Source organism: Prionailurus viverrinus, chromosome F1 (genome assembly GCF_022837055.1).
Source record: "Prionailurus viverrinus isolate Anna chromosome F1, UM_Priviv_1.0, whole genome shotgun sequence".
In the NCBI taxonomy this organism is placed as follows: domain Eukaryota; kingdom Metazoa; phylum Chordata; class Mammalia; order Carnivora; family Felidae; genus Prionailurus; species Prionailurus viverrinus.
Window position 1 is genome coordinate 24578932 of NC_062577.1, and position 21364 is coordinate 24600295.

A 21364-nucleotide genomic window follows, 5' to 3' on the forward strand; every position below is an offset into this window, starting at 1 on the left:
TGACAAAAGTATAGTTAGAATGTTTGGGGTCCCTCATCTCACAGACAAGGCAATAACAAGATGAAGTATTAAATAATGCTGCTGAAACCTTTGAAGAACTCAGATGAGCATTTGCAGTGTTCATTCTGGGCCCCTGGAATGTCACACCATCTAGGGTGGGATATGTCCCCTCTCTGACTTCAGTTGTAAGATGACACTGTTCTTTTGCACCAGTCCATGAGGACTAGCTAATTAAAATACTGTACTGGTTCATTCAAGAAGTATTTACTGAGTCGCTAATACATACAAGGCATCGTGCAAACAGACTGTGTGATATGACATAAAATTTTAAAAATAGATTGCCATAAATAAACTCCAAGATAGGATTATGTAAAACCTTTCAGTTAATTTTAGCCATTTGAAAATACAAACAGGGCTTCTAGTTCTACTGTTTTGAATGAATTGACCTATTTTTTCCCACCATCTCTCTCCCCTTCCAAATCAATTCATTCATCTTAGTCCATAGCCAATTTCCATCTATTTTCTAATGGTATGACTCGAGCTGCCATGTAAGGTTGAGCCCTGTGCAAGAATACCCCGAGTGAGAGGGAAAATCGGGTAGAAATCCACTCTATGTTCTGCAGGGCTAAGCCATGACCTGGCCTGGGGCTGTGTCCACCAGAGAAAAAGAACAACTTTCTAATTTTCACAAATGTCCCATATGGGTTAGCTGTGGCTCTCTTTGTGTTCTTAGTTGGTTCATGAGCCAGAAATGGGCAGAGTTTACTGAGTTTACAGAGTTTATCACACGAGATTTACAACAAAAATACATTTGATGACATAGCTGGTTTTTATCTTGCTATGTGATAAGTCACCCCTGTAAGTGCCTGTATTTGGTGGTTTTTTTGCTCAGCCATGCCAACTGTGGGGAAGCAAGAAGGAAACTTGTTAGAGAAAGAGGCCACAGTGAAAGCTTTGATGAGTTCCCCTGGAGCCAGCCACAGTTTGGGCGGTGGGGCATGGGGGCTGGGGAGAGGGTTCCTCCTCAAGCATGGGGTTCCCATGCTCTTATGTTTCAGAAATCTTATGTCCAGGGGAGTCCAGGGTCCTGCGTTCTGAACTCATATTTAACTTACTGAAAGACATAAGCATCCCCCACCCCCCACCCCCCCCCCCACCCCCCCCCCCACCCCCGCTGGTAGAACATGACCTTCTTACTGAGAATCAAAGATGGCAGGCATCAGAACATCAGAAGCCTCTGGCTCAAGAGAAGCTGTTGAACAAGTAGATCAATGAGCAACTCATTTTACCATCAAGAGGCCACTTGTCCTAGAGGGGTTGCATGGTGAGCCTTAAAAATGGAAGAAAAGCAAGTGGTATGATTTAAAGAAAGCATCGCTATTCTCCAGATTTCCCCAGAACCATCCAAATGTTCACCAGATTCATTTAACTCTTCTCATTCAAAGTTAAGAAAAGGTACACTACTAGTCAGTCTCACGGTAGGGTGAACCCATTTAATTATTTTGATTTCCTAACTTGCAAGCTGATTCTCTGGAGCAAAAGGAACTTTGCTGGATCCTGCAGAGCCTTGATAGGGATGTGCTGTAGGTTGAAAATTTATGTTTAAGTCCAAACACTCAGTACCTAAACATACGACCTTATTTGGAAATAGAGTTGTTTCAGATGTATATTACTTAAGATGAGGCCATACTGGAGTGGACTCCTAATCCAATATGACGGGTGTCCTTTTTAAAAAGGGAAATCCAGACACAGATATGCACAGAAAGAACACCTTGTGAAGACTGAAATTATACAGCCACAGGCTAAGGAATTACTAGAAGCAAGGAGAGAAGCCTGGAACGGCTGTATCTCTGGTGTCTTCAGAGGAAGCATGACCTTGCCAACACCTTGGTTTGCGACTCTGCCTTCCAGAATTGTGAGACAATAAATTTCTGTTGTTTTAGAAGCCACCCAGTCTTCCTTACATTGTCATGGCAACCCTAAGAAGCCAATACAGGGTGGAATGGGGAGAGGATGGTGGGACATGGCAGTTGTGACAGATTGTATCATTCCCAAGGTGACCACAAGCATCTCCTGTCCACATGTTCTTCTTAGTGTGTCTTTGACAATCTTTCCGTTGAGTATTGGGGTCTATGTCCCCTCCCCTTGAAACTGAGCAGAATTCTGAGACTTTGCCTGGAGTATGGCAAAAGTGACACTCTGTGACTTCCAGGGTGAGGTCATAGAAATACTAGGCACTTCTGCCCCGATCTTCTGGGATACTCACTGAGGGAATCTAGAGGCCATGACACAGTCTCACCACCCTGAGGCCACGGTGCCAATGTAATCTACACAAAGAGACCACATGGAGAGTCCCTGAGTCTACTTGGAACAAGAGGTGCCTGTCCCCCACCCAGCTCCTCCAGTCCTGCACTGTTTCAGTTCCAGCCAGTATCTGACCACAGCCCCGAGCCATAAGGGCCTAGCCAAGCCCTGCCTAAAATCCTGACTCACAGAGGCTACAGAAGATAATAAAATGATTGTTGCTGCTTTAAGCCGCTCGTATTGGGATTTGTTACCAGAAGACAGAAGGACACTGGAGAAAGGGAGGCAGTATAAAAGGAAGATGCAGAGATGTCCTAGAGACACAAAAGTCTAAAAGATGGCAAAATGTCCGAAGAAAGAGAAGTGATGGGGGTGTCTGCGTGGCTCAGTCGATTAAGCGTCCGACTTCAGCTCAGTCATGATTTCCTAGTTCGTGGGTTCGAGCCCCACGTCCGGTTCTGTGCTGGCAGTTCAGGGCCTGGAGCCTGCTTTGGATTCTGTGTCTCCCTCTCTCTCTGCCCCTCCCCACTCGCACTCTGTTTGTCTCTCTGTCTCAAAAAAAATGGATCAACATTAAAAGAAAAATTTTTTTAAAAAGAGAGAGAGGTAGTGAAGGAGCTTCAGACAGGCTCGTGAGGGTCTCTTCCTCAGTCAAGTGGAAAACACCTGGTCTGGGAGACCTGCACTCCCTTCTAGCACCGCTCGCTGCCTGCGTCTTCCAGGCACGTGCCCTCTCCTCTCCAGAGAAAGATCTGTGAACTGACAGACTGTGTGTGAAAGGAGGAGCAAAAGAGCAAGAATGTGTCCCTTGCATCAATTCTGGGGCCACCAAGCACGCTTTTGACCCTGACTCACTGTTCTCACGTAGGCTCTGCTGCCAGAAAATTTGCTGACCAGCTGAGACAAATATCTGACCCACTTGGCAATTGTGTTCCTCACAGTAAACTAATCCACTGGCCCTCCAAGGTATGCACTCATCTGATCAGCACGTGGAGACACCTGACCTTCATACGTGAAAGACAAAGACCCCCGATATGGGTGATCAGAATAAGCTGTGACCACTCTGAGGGATCCTGCCAGAAAATGATCTCTGGCCTCCCTGGTCAATGACTATTCTTCGTGGTCACAGCTGCAAAACAATCTCTGGCTAAAAATGAGAGAGAAGAGGAAAGACCAAGCAGTTCCTCGGAATTAAGGGAAAACTCAGAAGAGCTCAAAAATAGTGTGAGCAAGAAGAGAAAGGCAGAGGACAGAGGCCAGCCCTCTGTTGGGACAGCTCAGGACCCCTGTGGCAGGGCAGTCTGGCCCAGAAAAACCTTGTCTCACCTTCACACTGCTCTCCAAACTGCTTGCCTTTCCTCCCAGTTACACTGCCATGGAAACGAACTACATCTTGGTCTGTATGCACTTAAAAAGAAAACATAAATTAAGTGTAGTTGAAGGAGGAGAAGGAGAAGACGGAGAAGAAGGACAAAAAGGAGGAGGAGGAGGAGGAGGAGGGAGAGAAGGAAGGACAGGAGGAGGAGACGGAGGAGGGAGGAAGGATGAGGAAAAGGAGGGGGAGGACTAAGTTTAAAGATTTCTCCTCCAGTGTTCTTAACCCAAATATTAAGTGAAAACCCAAAGTCAAAGTGTGATTCTAGTGACAGCACGGCTTGTTTTTGATATTTAGATTATGTTGTCAAATATTTCATAGATTCCATTTGTTGAGCATCTGTCTTTAGCAAACATGAGTTAAAATTATTAAGAAATAATGAAATCTTGAACCCCTAGTAAAACAAAGATTGTAAAATTTTAGGTCTTATTTAAAAGCACGCCTTTATGTTACATGCATATAATAACTCTTAAATTACAAAATCCCCAAAGGAGAAACAGAAATGCAGCAAGTATATTACAGAAGGTCTTAGCACCACATCCTTGACCTTGTCTCTGCCTTCTCCTCTTCATCCACTGGGACGTTTTAGTTTTGTGTTAACTGTGACACGAAGAGGTTTTGGTCATTCACACCTCTGATGAGAGCACCAGGCAGTTGGAGGGATGAGACATTTACATAGATATATCACCTGTATCACTGTAAGTGGTCCATCCAGAAATGTATTAAGTCTTAACTATTTTAATTGTGAGAAACTATTCCAAAAATAAAGCTGCTCTCTTCCCAGTGTAACACTGATGAGAAGACAACATAGGAACTGCCTATGGCGACCCTAAAATCAAAATAAGCAGACATCAAGGCACCTGGGTGGCTCAGTCGGTTAAGCATCTGACTTTGGCTCAGGTGGTGATCTCATGGTTCGTGGGTTCGAGCCCCATGTCGGGCTCTGAGCTGTCAGCAGATTCTGCTTCAGATTCTGTGTCTCCCTCTCTCTCTGTCCCTCCCCTGCTCATGCTCTGTCTCTCTCTGTCTCTCAAAAGTAAATAAATGTTAATATATATAATATATATAATATCCAAAATAATATATATTATAATATATATTATATATAGGGCATATATTATAATATATATTATATATTATATATAATACATATATATATATTTTTTGGATATATATATATCCAAAATAAGCAGACACAGTTGTGCTCTTTTGCGAGTCAGCTGGCACCAGGAAAGAGACACTTGCCGTAGGAGCTTTATCCACGGAAGTGGGTAGACGAGTGTAATTGACGTCGATCCTAGGATCAGCAATTCAACAGGACCAGAGGTAAATGGTGGTGAGGATTTTAGGGGAGCGAGGAGGATCTTGGGGATGTTCGTTCTCACTGTGGGGCTTTTATTTATTCCCAGTGCATATATATGGAGAATGAGCATATGCATAAAGGTGAGTCAGGCCCATCTACCAGAAGCCAATAGAGGACGAATTGAACCCTCTTCTGAGACAGAGATACACTATCATTTTTTTTCACCAAAGGTTGCAATCGGGTCTAGGTCACTGTAGTTCCACTGAAGTGATAGAATGTCTGATCATTAGTGTTCTGATTTTCCTACAAAAATCGGAAAGAATGAGATGACTTCCACAGATCGGGCCAGGCATACTTCCAAGATTCCAAGCTACCTGGAAGATTTGCCATAAGAACAAGGCACTTTCACTTTCTCTCAGGCCAGGAAATGTGTAAAATGATCCAGCCACTCACAGGTCATTGTAGAAACTCACTGACTAATCTCCTGGGCTGGTCCAATCCTGTCTGTAGGGTCACAGCATAGGCATCTGTGATGTTCCAATCTCTTACATAATGAACATTCTCATGAAAGAAGAGAAAGACCATGTTATGGTGTAGTGAGCTGCCCTGCACTGGTGGTTTTCCAGTGGGGGCTGGATGCTCAAGTCAGAGGCACAGTAGAAGACATCTCCTTCCCTGGATCAGAAGGTTCCCTCCAGCTCTGAGATTCTCTAATTTCACAAAAATTTCATGACTGCCTATATTTCTGCCATAAATACTCAAACCTATGATATCCATGCGTGTATTGTGGATGTGGTCAAGATTTTTTTGTGCACTGGACTTGAGTCCATAGGGGATGGGGGACCATGCTTCCTAGAGGAAAAACTGGAAAAGAGCTATCTCCAATCATAGATCTGGTGTAAGAAGGTTGATGGACTCCATTTTGCTTTGAAAGGAAAAGTCTTTAGTCAGATATATGCAATTTTCCTTGTAGCTCAAAAACAAATTACACAATGCTCAGCAAAATCTGACAAGCCAGCATGGACGTTTTTAGCCTGTTTTGTCAAGATTCTCTTAGTACTTGACAGATTTTAACTCGAATTCACAGACTCCACAAGAAGGGACTCAGTGTGTATCATTCTTGAAAGAGGTGTGTCATTGTTAATTTTTTTTTTCTTCAGCAGCTATTACTTCCTGGATTGGGATCACTACTATACTTATAAAGAAAACATTAATGACTCACCAACTCTCTGAGTTGATTTTCTAGTAAACGGGTTGGTCTTACTTTGACCTAATAATATGCTTTGTACACTATCACCAGAATTGAGATTTAAATCTGTGGTTATGAAGCAAAGCCAAACTCTTAGCCCACAGTGGGCTCAAACCCATAATCCAAGTGTCACTAATATTAAGCTGTGATCAATTTGTGCATCTAATGAAGCCAGAGGCAGGGGAATGACCTTATAAGACTAGTCTGTAAACTCTCTGACCACAGGAATCACGTCTGTCCTTTGCTATATCCCAGCATCCACTATAGTGCCTAGCACATAGTAGGTATTAAATACATAGTTAGTGAATGAATTCATTTTTCCCCAAGGTATCAAGAACCTGTATATCTCCCATTTCTCCTTTCCCTTTTCCTTACCCTGAACCCCATTTCCCAAAGGTATCTACTCTTCAACATTTCATGTGTTGAAAGATGTTTTTTTGTTTGTTTTTTTTAGAGAGCGAGTGTGCCCATGCACGCACACACACACATGAGGAGGGGAGGGTCGGAGAGAAGGAAACAGAATCCCAAGCAGGCTCCACGCTCAGCACAGAGCCCGATGTGGGGCTTGATCTCATGATTTTGAGATCATGACCTGGGTAGAAATTAAGAGTCGGTCGCTTAACGGACTGAGCCACCCAGACAGCCCTGAAAGATGATTTTAGAAGGAAAAGGATTTTCACATGATTTCAGGGAGAAAAGTGTTAAAATGGGAAAACTTACTAAAGTCTTGAAACAAAGGATAAAATCCCCTCAAAAGTTGGTATTAGTTAATAATAAAGATATAGTTTGGAAAAAGACAAATCAAGATTACCATATCTTCTCTGAGTCACCTTCTAGGAGGACAGTTCACCTGGACAGAAGCTGTGCTTCTTTGCTGATGTTTAGGCGTCAGGCATCACCTACCTGTGAAACAGACCACTGTCCTCACAAGCATCATCCATGGGAGAGGTGTTCCAGGCGCTCCTGTGATCACAAAGGGAGGCCCAACCCATTCCTAAATGGAGCTTGGGGGGGTGGGTGCAGAAAATGACCTGTGGGAGTAACAGTCTGTATACTTTATAGCCCCTACCTCCAGGTGCCTCACAGCTTGGGCCTTCTGCCCCAGGCTAGGACCAATTCCAGCTCCTAGGTTGGTGAACCCAACAACAGCTTTCAGCTGTCTGGTTCTGAACACAAGCAAGAGAGGAAAAATCCACAAGTCCCCCTCCCCTTCTATGCTAACTTTTGGGGACTTTTGTCCCTGTGATCGGCAGGCAGCCCAACACTACTTTTCTTACTGTTACCTCTCACTTCACAGCTTCAGGTGGGGTAATAAATGAAAACAGAGGAACAACAGTTCCCAAAATGTGGTCCGAATGCCCCAGGGGGTCTCAAGGCCCTTTCAGGGTGCCTATGAGGTCTACATCACGATCCCCCCCCCTTTTTTTTAATCCTAATCTCTCACATGTGCACGGTGGGGTTTTCTAGAGGCTACCTGATGTGTGATGACATCCTCTCTCTGATGGCTTATAGATACGTACTTGTGTTTTCTTGTACTTAAAAATCTTTTCCATTTGTAATTGATAAGACAGTAAATAGCAATAGATATAACTCACATAAACAAAAGCTCCTTGGTGTCCTCAATAATTTTTAAGAAGAAAGGAGCTTTAAGGCCAAAATGTGAGAGAACCACTGATTTTAAAAAGCACATGGTGTTTCCTGCTTTCCACTGTTCCTCATTCTCAATCTCCAGATAGCCACAACCCATTGTTACCCTGGGGGACCTGAACAGCCATGCAGAGGCCACAATCTGCACGGGAAGGAGTCCTCAGTTGCTCTGAGGACCCAGCTCAACTGATACCCGTGTCTGATAAGTTCCATCCCCATTGGGAAGAATGTCTCCATAACCCCTTTCTTAGACAATTTATTCCCCGTTTTTCAACCAGATCATGCAAATTTCTGGGGTGGGGTGAAAGCCATGAACTTTGCAGAAAGTAGTTGTAATCCTTGGAAAAGTTGTGGTTTGCTCTGACCTATAGGGCTCTAGAAAGAAGAAATAAAGTTACATACAGTACAGGTATCATAGGTACAGAGCTTACAATAGTAGAAATTGGCAACGGGGTTTCCCAATTAATTTTCTTCATTGTAGGAAACATGTAAAACCAAGAAGGACCCAGAGCGCAGGTCCATCAACAACAAACTTATTTGTTGTGTACCTCCCTCTACGGCAGCGTGCTGGCGAATGACGAATGTGGAGGTGAGCCAAGTTCTGTCCTCTAAGTGGGCAGAGTGGAGTAGCCTCATAGCTTTGAGTGTTTGGAAAGCGTGTCAGGATCATTTACTGTTAACCTTTGAAATACTTTTATGAGTCACAGAAAAGGAAAACTGAATTACAAAATGTGTGACTGTTTGTGATGAGTAATTCAGCAAAAGACTGGAGATTAGAACTCAGCCTTCCTTTTTTTTTTCTTCAACTCCATGCTAGTGCAAATAGATACCACAGCCACCTTGGCTCTGCTTGGGCTCTGAACTGCCTTGTGTCCTTGGGCCGGCACTTTTGTGATTGCTATGGTATGAATGTATGTGTCTCCTGCCCACCCCCCAGATTCACATGTGGAAACTGTAACCAGCAAGGGTGACGGTATTAGTAGGTGGGACCTTTGGGAGGTGCTTAAATCCTGCCAGTGGAACCCTTACGAATGGGATTAGTGCCTTTATAAAAGAGGTTCTGAGGGGCACCAGGGTGGCTCAGCAGGTTAAACATCTGACTTCAATTCAGGTCATGATCTCATGGTTTGTGAGTTTGAGCCCCACATCAGGCTCTGTGCTGACAACTCAGAGCCTGGAGCCTACTTCAGATTCTGTGTTTATTTTACTCAAGAGCCTGCTTCGGATTCTTCTTTGGATTCCCTCCCTGGCCCGTGGTCCGTCTTTTTCTCACTCTCTCTCAAAAATAAACATTAAAACAACAAAAAAGAAAGAAGTTCTGAGAGATCCCTGGCCCAGCCCTACCATGTGAGGACGTGATGAGAAGTCCACGGTCTTCAGCTGAGACCAGGGACCTCATCTGAGCCCACTGATACCCTAATCTCAGACTTCCATTTTCCAGAACTGTGAGAACTACATTTCTGTTGTTTATAAGTCACCCAACCTGTGGTGTTTTGTTATGCAGCCAAATGGATGAAAACAGTGACCGCCATCAGAAACAAACATAGGTAATAAACAGATTGTGTTGTGGTTATGCCCTCAAATTCACAGAGATTCGCATCACAGAGGGGCACCTGTAGTGAAAGACAAAAAACAAAAACAAAAACAAAAAACAAAAAACACCACACTCTGTCCCTACGTGGACTTCCTTCTCCTTGACTATTCTGCTAATTTTCCAGATGGTGCTGTCCTTCACGTTCCCGCTGAATTGGGTCCCATCCAGATGTGAGCCATACAGAGCCAGACAACATCCTGGAAGGGCTGCCTCCCACCCATCCGTGGGCCTCACCCCTACACCCCACCTTGCTATCTGGTACTCTGATAAAAGGAGGAGCCTTGTCTCAACAAAATCTTCCTTCTCTTTTTCCTGAGGCTTGGAGGGGGAGCAGAGGTATCTATGCCACACTTCCAGTACTCTTCCCACACAACCCAGTGGTCCAGGTTCTCCCCTGTCTTCCCAAGAGCTCCTCATCCCAGGGAGAATCAACAGGGTTGGTATTAACCCTCACATCCCAACTTACAGCAAGTTTGTTCCAGTTTTCCTACCTTCTCCCTCCCTTCCCTGAGAGCAGGAGGGCAGGCAACTAACAGTTCTCTCTCTCTCTCTTTTAGTGTTTATTAGTTTTGAGAGAGACAGAGCATGAGCGGGAGAGAGGCAGAGAGAGAGGGAGACACAGAATCCGAAGCAGGCTCCAGGCTCTGAGCTGTCAGCAAAGAGACCGATGCGGGGCTCGAACCCACGAACCGCGAGATCATGACCTGAGCCGAAGTCAGATGCTTAACCGACTGAGCCACCCACCCAGGCACCCCTGTTTGCACTCAAAGGTTATGCCACTCATCAAAATCTGGGAGTGGAGATTCATCTGGTCCCTCTTCCTATCTGCCCAGACTTGCCCTAAAATGTCTCCGTGATCAACGGTCCAGCACAACCCCAAGTCAGCCGTAGATTTCAGCCAGATCCTAAGCTGTCAGAGATTTTCCGGTCTGACAACAATGATGACATTTAATGTGTAAGCAGAGAACTACCGTGTACAAAGTGCTGCCATGTACGTTTTTCACACCAATGTCTGTGGTCTAGGCATTATCACAACTTTATTTTACTCAAGGTTATTGCTTTGTTTGCTTAGCATCTATTAGCTCTGCTTTTTTTTCTGATAATAAGAACCCCTGCTCCTGACAAACACATAACACATATTAGAAAATTAGTTTACCTGACTCTAATGTGTGCTTCTGTTAAGAAGCACCAATCTTTTTTTTTTTTAATGTTTATTTATTTTTGAGTGAGAGAGAGAGAGAGCAAGCAGGGGAGGGGCAGAGAGAGAGGGAGACACAGAATCTGAAGCAGGCTCCAGGCTCTGAGCTGTCAGTACAGAGTCCAACGTGGGGCTCGAACCCACAAACCATGAGATCATGACCTGAGCTGAAGTCTGATATTTAACTGACTGAGCCACCCAGGCATCCCTAAAACATATCAATTTTAATCCTTCCACCCAAACATAGCCCACAGTGTATTGGTTTCTCTCTCTCTCTCTCTCTCTCTAGCCCCCAGATCCGGTCTCTGACCTTCTGTGCTTGGCTTCGTGCCCTGGGAGGTTATGCTCATCAGACTGCCCCTGGGGTCTCCTTGGCCTGAGTAGTTTTGGCCAGTGGAGGAGCATCCTCAGCAAATGTCAGAGAGCCAAAAGAGGGAAGGGTTGGGGTCACAAACACCTGTTCCCCAACCACCTCACTGCAGTCTGCCAGCTGCTGTGTTTCTCCACAGGCACAGCACTTGCTAGAAGGCGCTTCTTCTAGGGCACCGACCCTTGCTCGCCCCTTCAGATTTGGGGGTGTAACAGTTTCCCTGTGCTGCAAGTCTCTGGGTACTTCACTGTGCCTTACTGGTCTCCCCAATCCTGATTGTACCTCTGTGCATGATCCCGTGATTGAATTCTATTCAGTGAAATCATTTTGAGTGTGCCAGTTATTTCTTACCGGGATTCTGTTACCCACAGCCAATCTTAGAAACTCGTCCTGATGGTTGCAGTGATTAGTCTGGGGAGTGGCACACGATCCGATTCAGACCAACCGTAGTTCTCCTGCGAAAAAAAGTATTTTTGTAGCTAGAATTGGGAGAGAGAAGCCCATTCCTCTAGAATGGTGAAGCTAGGAGGATATGCATAAGCTTTATGCTGGCTGCCACATCCCCACCTCATGGAAAAAGCCATCCGAATCTTGGTTTTAGTTTCTTGGGTTCTCACACAGCCCTGATTCTTGTCTTTCAAATAGCTTCCTCTTTGTGTCTAAGCCAGTTTGAGTAGATTTCTGTTACCAGCAACCATTGCAATTAAGATGGTTATTCAGCTAGTGAGTGGGAGGGTTGAAGTTCAAACTCTAGTCATCTGCCTCCAAAGCTGATATTCTCGGGCAGATAGTCCACATTCATAACTGTGACCCAGATGCCTCCCCAAAGCCTGTCACAGCTCTGGAAAGTCCCACCATTAAAGATCACTCCTAGGGGAAAAGGCATGTTGTATCTAGGAGTTACCCATAGCATGATACAGACATAAATGCATTTTGAATGGTAAGATTATGTGAAAAGTCTGTATTAACTAAAAGTTGACCAACTGAGTCATATCTTTAATGTCTAAGAGGAACTTTATACTGAAAGGAATCTTATGATAAATCTAGTAAAGACCCTCCATTTGTTTTCTTTATAAGTCCAGATTTTCGCTCATACTGGTACTGTATGAGCCCTCAGTTTAATAAACCACTTATAGGAATGGCTCCCTCCCAAAGTATTTCCCAGCTTATCACTGACAGGAGATGGAAGGATTTGTCTCACCGGATACCTCAAAAAGGAGGTGTCCCTTGGAGGTACTCCACTCTATCAAGACAAGTGGAGTTGCTGAATCTTGTCCAGATGCTGATAAAAAGTAACTAAGGGAAGTTTTCACGGGGAGTTACAGATCACCACAGTGCAACTAACAAGGTGGATTTCAGAATAGGGTGACTATAACCTAGATTAGAGGAAGTTATATATAAACCCAAGGGTTCTGAGGATGTAGGGACCTGGTGTTCCCCCTTCTTGTTACCTATCCTTTGCAGGATATCTTCCCCAAACTGCAGGAACCTCTCTAATGAAGCAGTATGTTCTTCTTCTAGCCAATTCTTTTGATATTAACTCATGCCAATTAGCCTCCTGTGCCCACTTGGTAATGTGAGCCACATTATCAATAACCATCTAGGAAAGGATATCTTTAGTGAAGATCGTGAAATCTTGTCCATCATAGGCCTGCTGGAGAAACATGGTGCTTCTGTCCTCCAACAACTCCGAGCCAATGATTCTCTGGTAACTGTGAAACCCTGGCACACACGTGCAGATCACGAAGGGGCTTAGACAGGGACGTGGAAGTGGGCATCCAGGTGATGACTAGGGGAATGGCTGGAAGCGTCTTCTGCCCCCAAATACATCACCCCACAGGCATGCCTCCAGGAGGTTCCTGTGAGATAACCCACTCATCAACAGATGTTTGCAGAATACCTCCTACATGCCATAGGAACATGATCATTTTTGCCTTGGGGAATTATCCGATAATGGGAATGACCCACACTGATAAACTTTATAATGTGGTAAAGGAGGGAAAGATATGCAAGAGCCAAAAATATCCTGGGAAAGTTAACATAGCAAGTCACTGTACATAAGCAAGCGGCTCACTGAGCCGGGCTGCCAGGAAGTGAGACACAGAATGGCCAGATTCAGAATGAGAAAGAAGATACAGGTTAGAAGCCTGAATGGGCATGGCATAGAGATATGGAGGGCAAAGGACAGAGGGCTCCTGAGAAGAGACGACTCGGAAGATGCTTAGGGCAGGTGGCAGGCACTGAACGCCATCAGGCTTTGCCAAAAGAGTGCAGCTCAGCAACCAGCTGCTCAGAGTTCACTGTCAGCCCAGGGCAACCACCTGCAGGGATGGGGGTTGGTGCAGGGGCGGGCCCATCTCTGCTGCCACCTGAGTGATTGTGCTGACTCTGCAGCTGCTTCCGTTCCACCTTGAAGGTCTGCTGCTGGCCCTTTGGCGGCTGAGTGTACCTCTCCCGGTGACCAGGCATGGGGTTCTCCACCATCTACAGAGCCCATGGCTCTTTCTGCCAAGAGACACTCGTAGGTAATGACAGGATGAGAAATAAATTCAGTGAAATAAATAAATGCAGTGAATTGTCCAGGTGAAAAGATGTCAGAGTGAGTCCCCGGGAAGGAGGCATAAAAGGAAGATATTTAGAGTCACAGACAACCCACGTTAGTGCTCTGGGTTCAGCTGCATCCTGGGACCTAGCTGTCACTTCCTTTCACAGAATCACAGAACCCTAGGAACCGGGGCCTAGAAAGGATCTTAGAGCTCCAGCCCAAGACCTGGAGGCTTTTTCTGTCCAGGTTTGGAAATTTAGGATGAAATTTTACAGGTAATCTCATCTTGGAAGTGAAGCAGAGAGCCCTGTTCTGGGCTTCGGGGAAGGACCCGTGATCACTCATTGGTCCCCCAGGGTTGCCGTAAGAGGGCTTGCAAACCCTGATAACCCACCCCCTTGTTTTATGAATGAAGGCTCTAGGTAGATAAATGAGGGCTCCCACCTTGCCCCTGTGTGTGCATGGGCAGGTACGTACACAAACACACACACACGCACACCCACACACACACCCTAGATCACTCAGAGAACCCACGTGAGGGCTCAGCCTCCTGAGAAAAAAAGTGCTTTGAAAGCACAGTGCTTTTCCTCGCTCTGTGCGGAAGGCTGTGGGGGCTGAGCAGAGTGAGGTCCTCTAACATGTGGGGCCACATCCACATCCAGGGACTTCTCTTGGTTGTCTAGGGATGGTACTAGACACCTCCTCCCCAGAGTGTTTCCAGATTACCCAGGTGGATGCTGTTGTCCTTGTGTGAACTCTCTGAGAACTCAGATCTCCCCATGTGGCCCTTGCCACTGCAGAGAATCGTGGATGGGTGTCAGGTTCCCATTCCCCAGGCTGAATACTACTTAATGATGTTTATTCCTTCCTCTTTATTTGTAAGATATATTTAAGAAAAAATATCGGGGCACCTGGGGGCTCAGTCGGTTAAGCATCTGACTTCGGATCAGGTCATGATCTCACTGTTTATGAGTTCTAGCCCCACATCGGGCTCTGTGCTGACAGCTCAGCACCTGGAGCCTGCTTCGAATTCTGTGTCTCCCTCTCTCTGTCCCTCCCCTGCTTGTTCTCTGTCTCTCTATCTCTCTCTCTCAAAAATAAACATTAAAAACATTTAAAATATATAGAGAGAATTTAACAAAATCATCTCACAAGCGGTTAGGTCATCTTTGGTGTATACAAGTCTGTCCACACTTTGCTTTTTTCTAAAACTGTGTCTGAAAGAATTCATGTAGGCTGTCTTTTAGAACCGGCCGCCCCAAGGCCAGGATGCCTTTACCTAAACTATGGGGGGACACAGGATTCCCTGAGGCTGAAACCAGGCCTGCCGGGGCCCCTTCCGCCTGATTGCACCAGTTCTGTAAAAGCAGAACTGTTCTCTCCTTTCTCCCTGCTTCTCTAGCAGAGGTGGCGGCCGCTTGGCAGGGCTCAGAGTAGGCACCCAGCCCCGTGGGCCCCTCCGTGGAGGTGGTATTCTGCACATCAGCTGCAGCACTGAGCAAGATGGAGTCTGGTCTTCCTTCCTTAGGCCTGGGCGGAACTGAAGACCCCAAGGCCCCTTTCCATGGCTCTGAACTTTTACCGTCTCCGTTTCCTTCCTGGGGCTGGGGGGGTGGGGGGATGAGGGTTGGGATGAGGAGGCAACAGTGGAAGACACTCTCAAGTTGGGCATAAGTGTCTTTCCCCAAAAAAGTGTTGGTTCTTGTAAAAATAAGATCCAGAGATTGAAGCAGAAGGACAAGCACTACCCCCGAATCAATAGTTATCACATTCTGCCTTCTATTCTCTTTATCTTCACTTACCTTCTACTGCTTTCTCGATGCTAAAGCCCTTAAGGGCTGGGACTTTGCTTTTTTCCTTTGTGTTTCCTGCCAAGGCCTACCACAGGGAGGCTTGGCACATGGTAGGAGCTTCATAAATATTTGTGAATTAAGTTGTTGGCAGAGCATTTTATTTCTCTGCCTTGAAATATGCTGAGATGCACAGGAATCTATTTAACCTGGAATGCATACCTTTAAAAATACTTTTCGGAAAGTGCAGGCTGGCGAATGGGGAGCAGAGCTGAAATCTAATTTACACCCAGTCTGGAATCTGCACAAGGTGTATGTGCTTGAACCTGCAACCGATTTTGAAACCATTCCACTTCTCTACATCTGGAAAGGCTTTTGTGGCTACTCTGCAGATACGCAACGGTTTAAAGAAGGAGGCAAGAGGAAGAGCAAGTCATGAACATTAGTTCTCACATCTTCTTAGTATCCATCCGTGTATTCGACAAGCATGTGAGCACTTCCTCTGTGCCAGGCACTGTTCCAGGCCCTAAGCACACAGCACACAAAGCAGATACAAATGTCTGCCCTTGTGAAGGCTTCGCCCTAATAGAGGGAGGGGAGGAAGGCAGACAATGCAAAATACATGAAATATATATCATGTCTCTTTAAAAGGTAGAATGGATATAAAGTTGCAAAGGGGACTATGCAGTACAATTTAAAACAGCGATGCTTGTGAAAGGCGTTCCCCACAAGGTGACCTCTGAACCAGTGACTGCCAGGAGTGAGGGAGCCAGGCAGGTATCCAGGGACACCAGTCCAGGCAGGGGACTGTACAAAGACCTGGAGGAAAGGGAAGGCAGGGCATGTTCCAGGAGCAGCAAGAAGGCCTGGGGCTCGAGCGGACAGAGGGGGGAAGAATAAGTCAGAATCGCTTCCACACTTATTCATAGGAAAAAAACCTACAGAAATCAAATTCCAGGCAAAGAATGGGAGAGAAGGAAAAGGGATTTAAAAAGAGATTGTTTCTTTTCTTTTCTTTTTTTTTTTTTAGTTTAGTTTGAAGAGGGGGAGTGGCAGAGAGAGGGAGAGAGAGTCCTAAACAGGGTCTGTGCTAATGGAGCCCTAGGCGGGGCTCAAACTCCTGAACCATGAGTTCATGACCTGAGCTGAAACCAAGAGTTGGACGCTTAACCAACTGAGCCACCCTCAAAGAGACTGTGTTTCTGAGCTAAGCTGGATTGGTATAGATAGAACTTCCCTTGGAATCTGGGGTTCCTTTTATGACATCAGGTCTATATGCCCGGGCCACGCCAACAAGCAAAAAACAAAACAAACAAGCATCAGCAACTTGGAGCATCCCTGCACAACGGGAGGATCTGGGCTATGAGTGTCGCTGACATCATCTCCGTACATATTTACATACATATTTACAACTCATATAATTTCACTTTCTTATGAAAATATAACCTTATAAAAATCTGCATTATCCAGAGTTTATAAGAGGGAATTAGAAACATGGTCCGTCGACAATGCTGTCCAAGTACAGCGTGATGTCTTTTTGCCAACCTCAATCTCAAGCCAGGTCCTGGTTTTTCCGAGCAGTCTGTCTCCACCAGCCAGGCCTGACTTCAAAGGCTGCTCTGCCCCTGAAGGCTGGCCTTCATCTGCCGGTCATCTGCCCGCCTACCCTCCTGCAGCTGCAGCGTGGCTCTGCTCCAGGGCATCGCAGCCCTCTCCCCTTGCTTTGCCACAGGCCCACTTTCCCATCTGGTGTGTCCACAAGTACAGGTCACGCTTGCTCCTTAGTTGGGCTTCCGAAATGCTACTTCAGCCGTGATGGGAAGTTGCTGGACAGATGTTAAGTCAGTAACAGAACAGAAAAGATAGAGGGAGATCCATGGTACCCTTTCTCTCTTGGTGCATTAGACCTTATGATAATTTATATCCTACAGATACGTTGCTCAGATGATCAGATAGTATAATTACGCAGGTTGAGAATCATTTGAAAAAAACCTGTATCTGACCATTTTGTATTTCATACAATTCAATCTGATCTTTTGATTCTTTCTTCTTGTTGCAATAATTATGAAATTAGATTTCTCTCACCTTTTTCACGGACAGATTATCAGCATCAACTCACTTATTGAATGGAAATTTGCAGTTTATTTTTTTTTAACGTCTGTTTTTGAGAGACAGAGACAGAGCTCAAGTTGGGGGAGGGGAGAGGGCAGAGAGTGACAGAGACACAGAATCCGAAGCAGACTCCAGGCTCTGAGCTGTCATCACAGTGCCCAACGTGGGGCCCGAACCCACAAACTGTGAGATCATGACCTGAGCCAAAGTGGGAAGATCAACCCACTGAGCCACCCAGGCGCCCTGGAAATTTGCAATTTAGAATTTAGTCTTCTATCCAGGCCAGTCCAACTGCTTCTTAAAGGACCTCGGCTGCCCTGTCCCAGCAGCCTCTGACAGATATTGCTGACAAGCCTGAACACCACAACTAAACCACCCTTAGACCAGATGCAGTGGTCACATTCTAAATTGCGTTCCCTTTAACCCATAGATTGACTAGTTGGGCCATTTTTACAAAGGACTGTGAAAATTACTGGATTATACAATAATTGATGAGGTGTTTGCAGATATTCATCCGTGGGGGCGATGTACATTTATGGGTATCTGTGATGTACAAGGAATGGTGAGGCAATGTCAGGAACAGTAAACAAATCAGATCCCAGTTCTGTCCTCCAGGAACTTACAGTATTATTGCAGACCTAAAGCATGGACAGAAATAAATACAAGGCAGCAACACAGGGCAGCAAGCAGTAAGTGCTATGAAGGAAGTACCAACAGAGTACTCCAGTAGCTCGGCAAAGACAGACTCTGTTCTCGTATGAAGGAATCCAGAAATGCTCCAAGACAGAGGTAGCAAACCGTCCATGAAGTTGGGCCTCCAATGGTCCGTGAAGGGCAGCAGCATTTGAATCATAGCCATCAGAACTCCAATTTATCTCTTGAGTACAGGCCGTGTGTTAGGTACTATGCTAAGTCCTTGATAAACATGAGTTTCATTTATTCCTCACAGCAACCCTTTGAAGTAGGTCTTGTAATTCCCATCTCGCAGATGGAAATTAGGGGCAGAGAGATCAAAAAAATTGCCTAAGATTATCCCTAGAATCCTTAAGTGGAGGAGACAGGATTCACACTGTGATCTCTTGCATGGGCACTCCCTCCACCTTAGATTACCCAACTGGCCCTACCATAGGGGCACTTCCCCTTTCCAGGCTCTATTTCAATCGCCTCCTCGCCTGGTCATCCCTGTTCTCTCCCGCCCCCTTGTGTCACAATGACTCATTGTCCCCGATTTCCCAGTCCCTGAGGGCCCAGGCTCCAGATCTTACAAGTGGCTGTGGGTCCTGATTGGATAACCACGTCAACAAAATTCCAATTAGTATTTGTTCGTTCTCCCAAATGGCCCTATGCCTTAATAAATCAGAATGATTATGATTCCTGGGAACTACTCTTTGGAATTTCAGGCATTGTGGGAATGAGGGGGAGAAGCAGACAGTAATACTTTTAGTTAGAAGGATCTTTGGACACTCCTCAAACCATGCAGTCATGTGGGTGCTTCTATGCCCAGTAAGAACTGCTAATCTCCTCACCACTCACCTAAGACAGGAACTTATTGAAGGCCCCCAAGTACTGAATGTGACAAGTTGATTTTTTAAGTTCCTCTTTCAAGGCTACCTTTTTGGAGGTTACCAATGTCTTATCTCATATAAATTTTATTCTTTTCTGAATTTCCAGTAGGCACAGACCCAGCTGCTAGGCATACAGCAATGAATACATCAAAGTCCCTTTCTCTGAGCTCTTCTCAATGACAAAGACTGGCAATAGATAAATACATAATACAAGATCAAGTGGTAATAACGTGTGTGAAGAAAAGTAAAGCAGAGACAGAGACCGTATGAAGAGAGCTGATCTTTTAGATAGAGGGACCAGTAAAGGCCTCTCTGAGCAGGTGGCATTTGAGAAGAAATTTGGGTACAGGGAGGAAGTGAGCCATAGGAGAAGAAACTTCCAGAGAGAACAGCAAGCCCAAGTCCTTGAGGAGGGTGCACAGAGGAATATAAATAGTAAGGAGAACCCCGTAGGGCCACGTAGAGCTTTAGAGAATGAATGAATGAGCTCTGGTAGGTTTTTTTCTTAGTACTCTCTGTATACAATGATGACCATATGGTCTCATATTTCCCAGAAGAACTCCAACTTATGAATCTTACTCTTTTTAAGTGATTCACTGAAGTTGTAAGAAAATGTAATTTAATATGCATACTCTTGAAAGGTATTCCAGAATAAATATAAATTGGGACATCAGAAAGAATGTCCTTTGTCATCTGTCTCAATTTGGGTTTCATAAAACAAGTGTGTAAAGAGCCATTGCCTCATCTTTAACTTATGCCCCTTCCCTCCAGTTCTTGGCAACCCCCTGGGGTAAGAAGATTGAGGTCAATGGGTTTTAAGAAAGAATAGGCAGATATTTTAACTAGTCAGAAGAAAAACCTACAAATGAGTTCAATTTCTCAAGTTTAGATAGATTCCATGTCAGCCAAAAAGAAGAGAGCCTTAGGGGAGTGGAACATTGTCTTAGAGAAATTTTGGTTACACGTACCTTGGCAACAGCTCCATGGAAACAGACCGAAGTCTAATAAAGTCTATAGCAAAGGCCCACATTTTCTCATGTTAACTCTTTGAACTCTAGGCCATTTCTAAGCAGATAATCTGCAAGTCTGCCTTTTAACACTAGTCTGGTTGGCAACTTAGGGGGCTTATCCATCACCAGTCCTTGTCTCTGAAGGACCCTACCATTTGTGAAACAGATTGATATAGCAGATTGATACACCCATAGAATTCTGAGTTAGTACCGAGAGACTGACCTTGATTATTTCAAGATGAAACACGCAAACCACATATGGCTTTGCAAGAGAGATCCCATATATGCCCCACACTAATTACACCCACACACATCAGGTCACAGTTTCACACAGGCTGAAGTGAAGAACAGGATGAGTTGTAAAGTGTGAAACATCATTTTTTCCCCTACACATTCTACACACATTTCTATACACATTCTACAACTACAGAAAACCACAGTTGCAAATTTGTAGTCATGATTGCTGCCCAAATTCTATATGGCTCACAGTCAGATAACTTCAACTTCTTAGAGATAATACCTTTAATATAAATTCACTCAGGAAGTATTAAGTGCCTATTGGTCACTAGGTATTGCCTGGGAAATAAAGAAGAAAAGAATGAGGTGATCTCTCCCTGCCTTTAAGGGAAGAGTTTTGCAAATAGAAAATTATAGAACTGTAGACAGGCACTATGGACTACAGAGGAACAGTCTACTACAGGCTGGGGAGCCAATGAAAGCAACACTCTGGAAGTGACATTGGAGTTATCTTGACATTTCCTGGAGTCGTGACCCCAAACACTCTGGTATCTCTTCCCCATATTTCCCTATCTAGAAGCTCCTACTCAAGGCCAGCATTAGGCACAAATATCACGTAGACCAAGTCTCATTCATAACCCTGTCTCCCTTCCTTGTCAACATCCCTCAGAATGCTCAGTCGGGGTTTGGCAGGACACAGCCTTCACTCCAAATGAGTCACATAAAGAGACCTGAAGGAAGAGACTCTTTGTGTATGCATGGGCAAGGTTAAGGGACTAAATGAGGGATGATGGCGCACATAGAAGCTAGCAATCATGGAAAGCCATTATCACTCCTAGAGTTGCAGAGATAAGAGAAGCAAATAGTGTTATCAAGGTTCAGTTGGTCTAGATCCATGAAGAAGCGACTACTCAGGCAAAACTATATTGCAGAGGGACACAGCTACTACCAGAGGCATTGCAGAAAGAGGGCAAGGAGGAAGAAGAAAATACCCCCAACCTCTCTTTCCTCCCTGCTCTCTCATCTCTCTCCTTTCAGTGCCTCCCATTGGTGAACCCAAATTGA

The 21364-nt window shown here is 45.1% G+C and overlaps 1 protein-coding gene across 1 annotated transcript; it reads right to left on the minus strand.

Moving 5' to 3' along the window:
* Nucleotides 1–11019: 11019 nt before the first annotated feature.
* Nucleotides 11020–13551, minus strand: LOC125155045 (major histocompatibility complex class I-related gene protein). Its single transcript, XM_047839853.1, is given in 4 exon segments — nt 11020–11232; nt 12469–12577; nt 12579–12762; nt 13410–13551. Coding segments are annotated over 4 exon segments (621 nt in total). The 5' UTR covers nt 13525–13551.
* Between the last annotated feature and the right edge of the window lie 7813 nt (nt 13552–21364).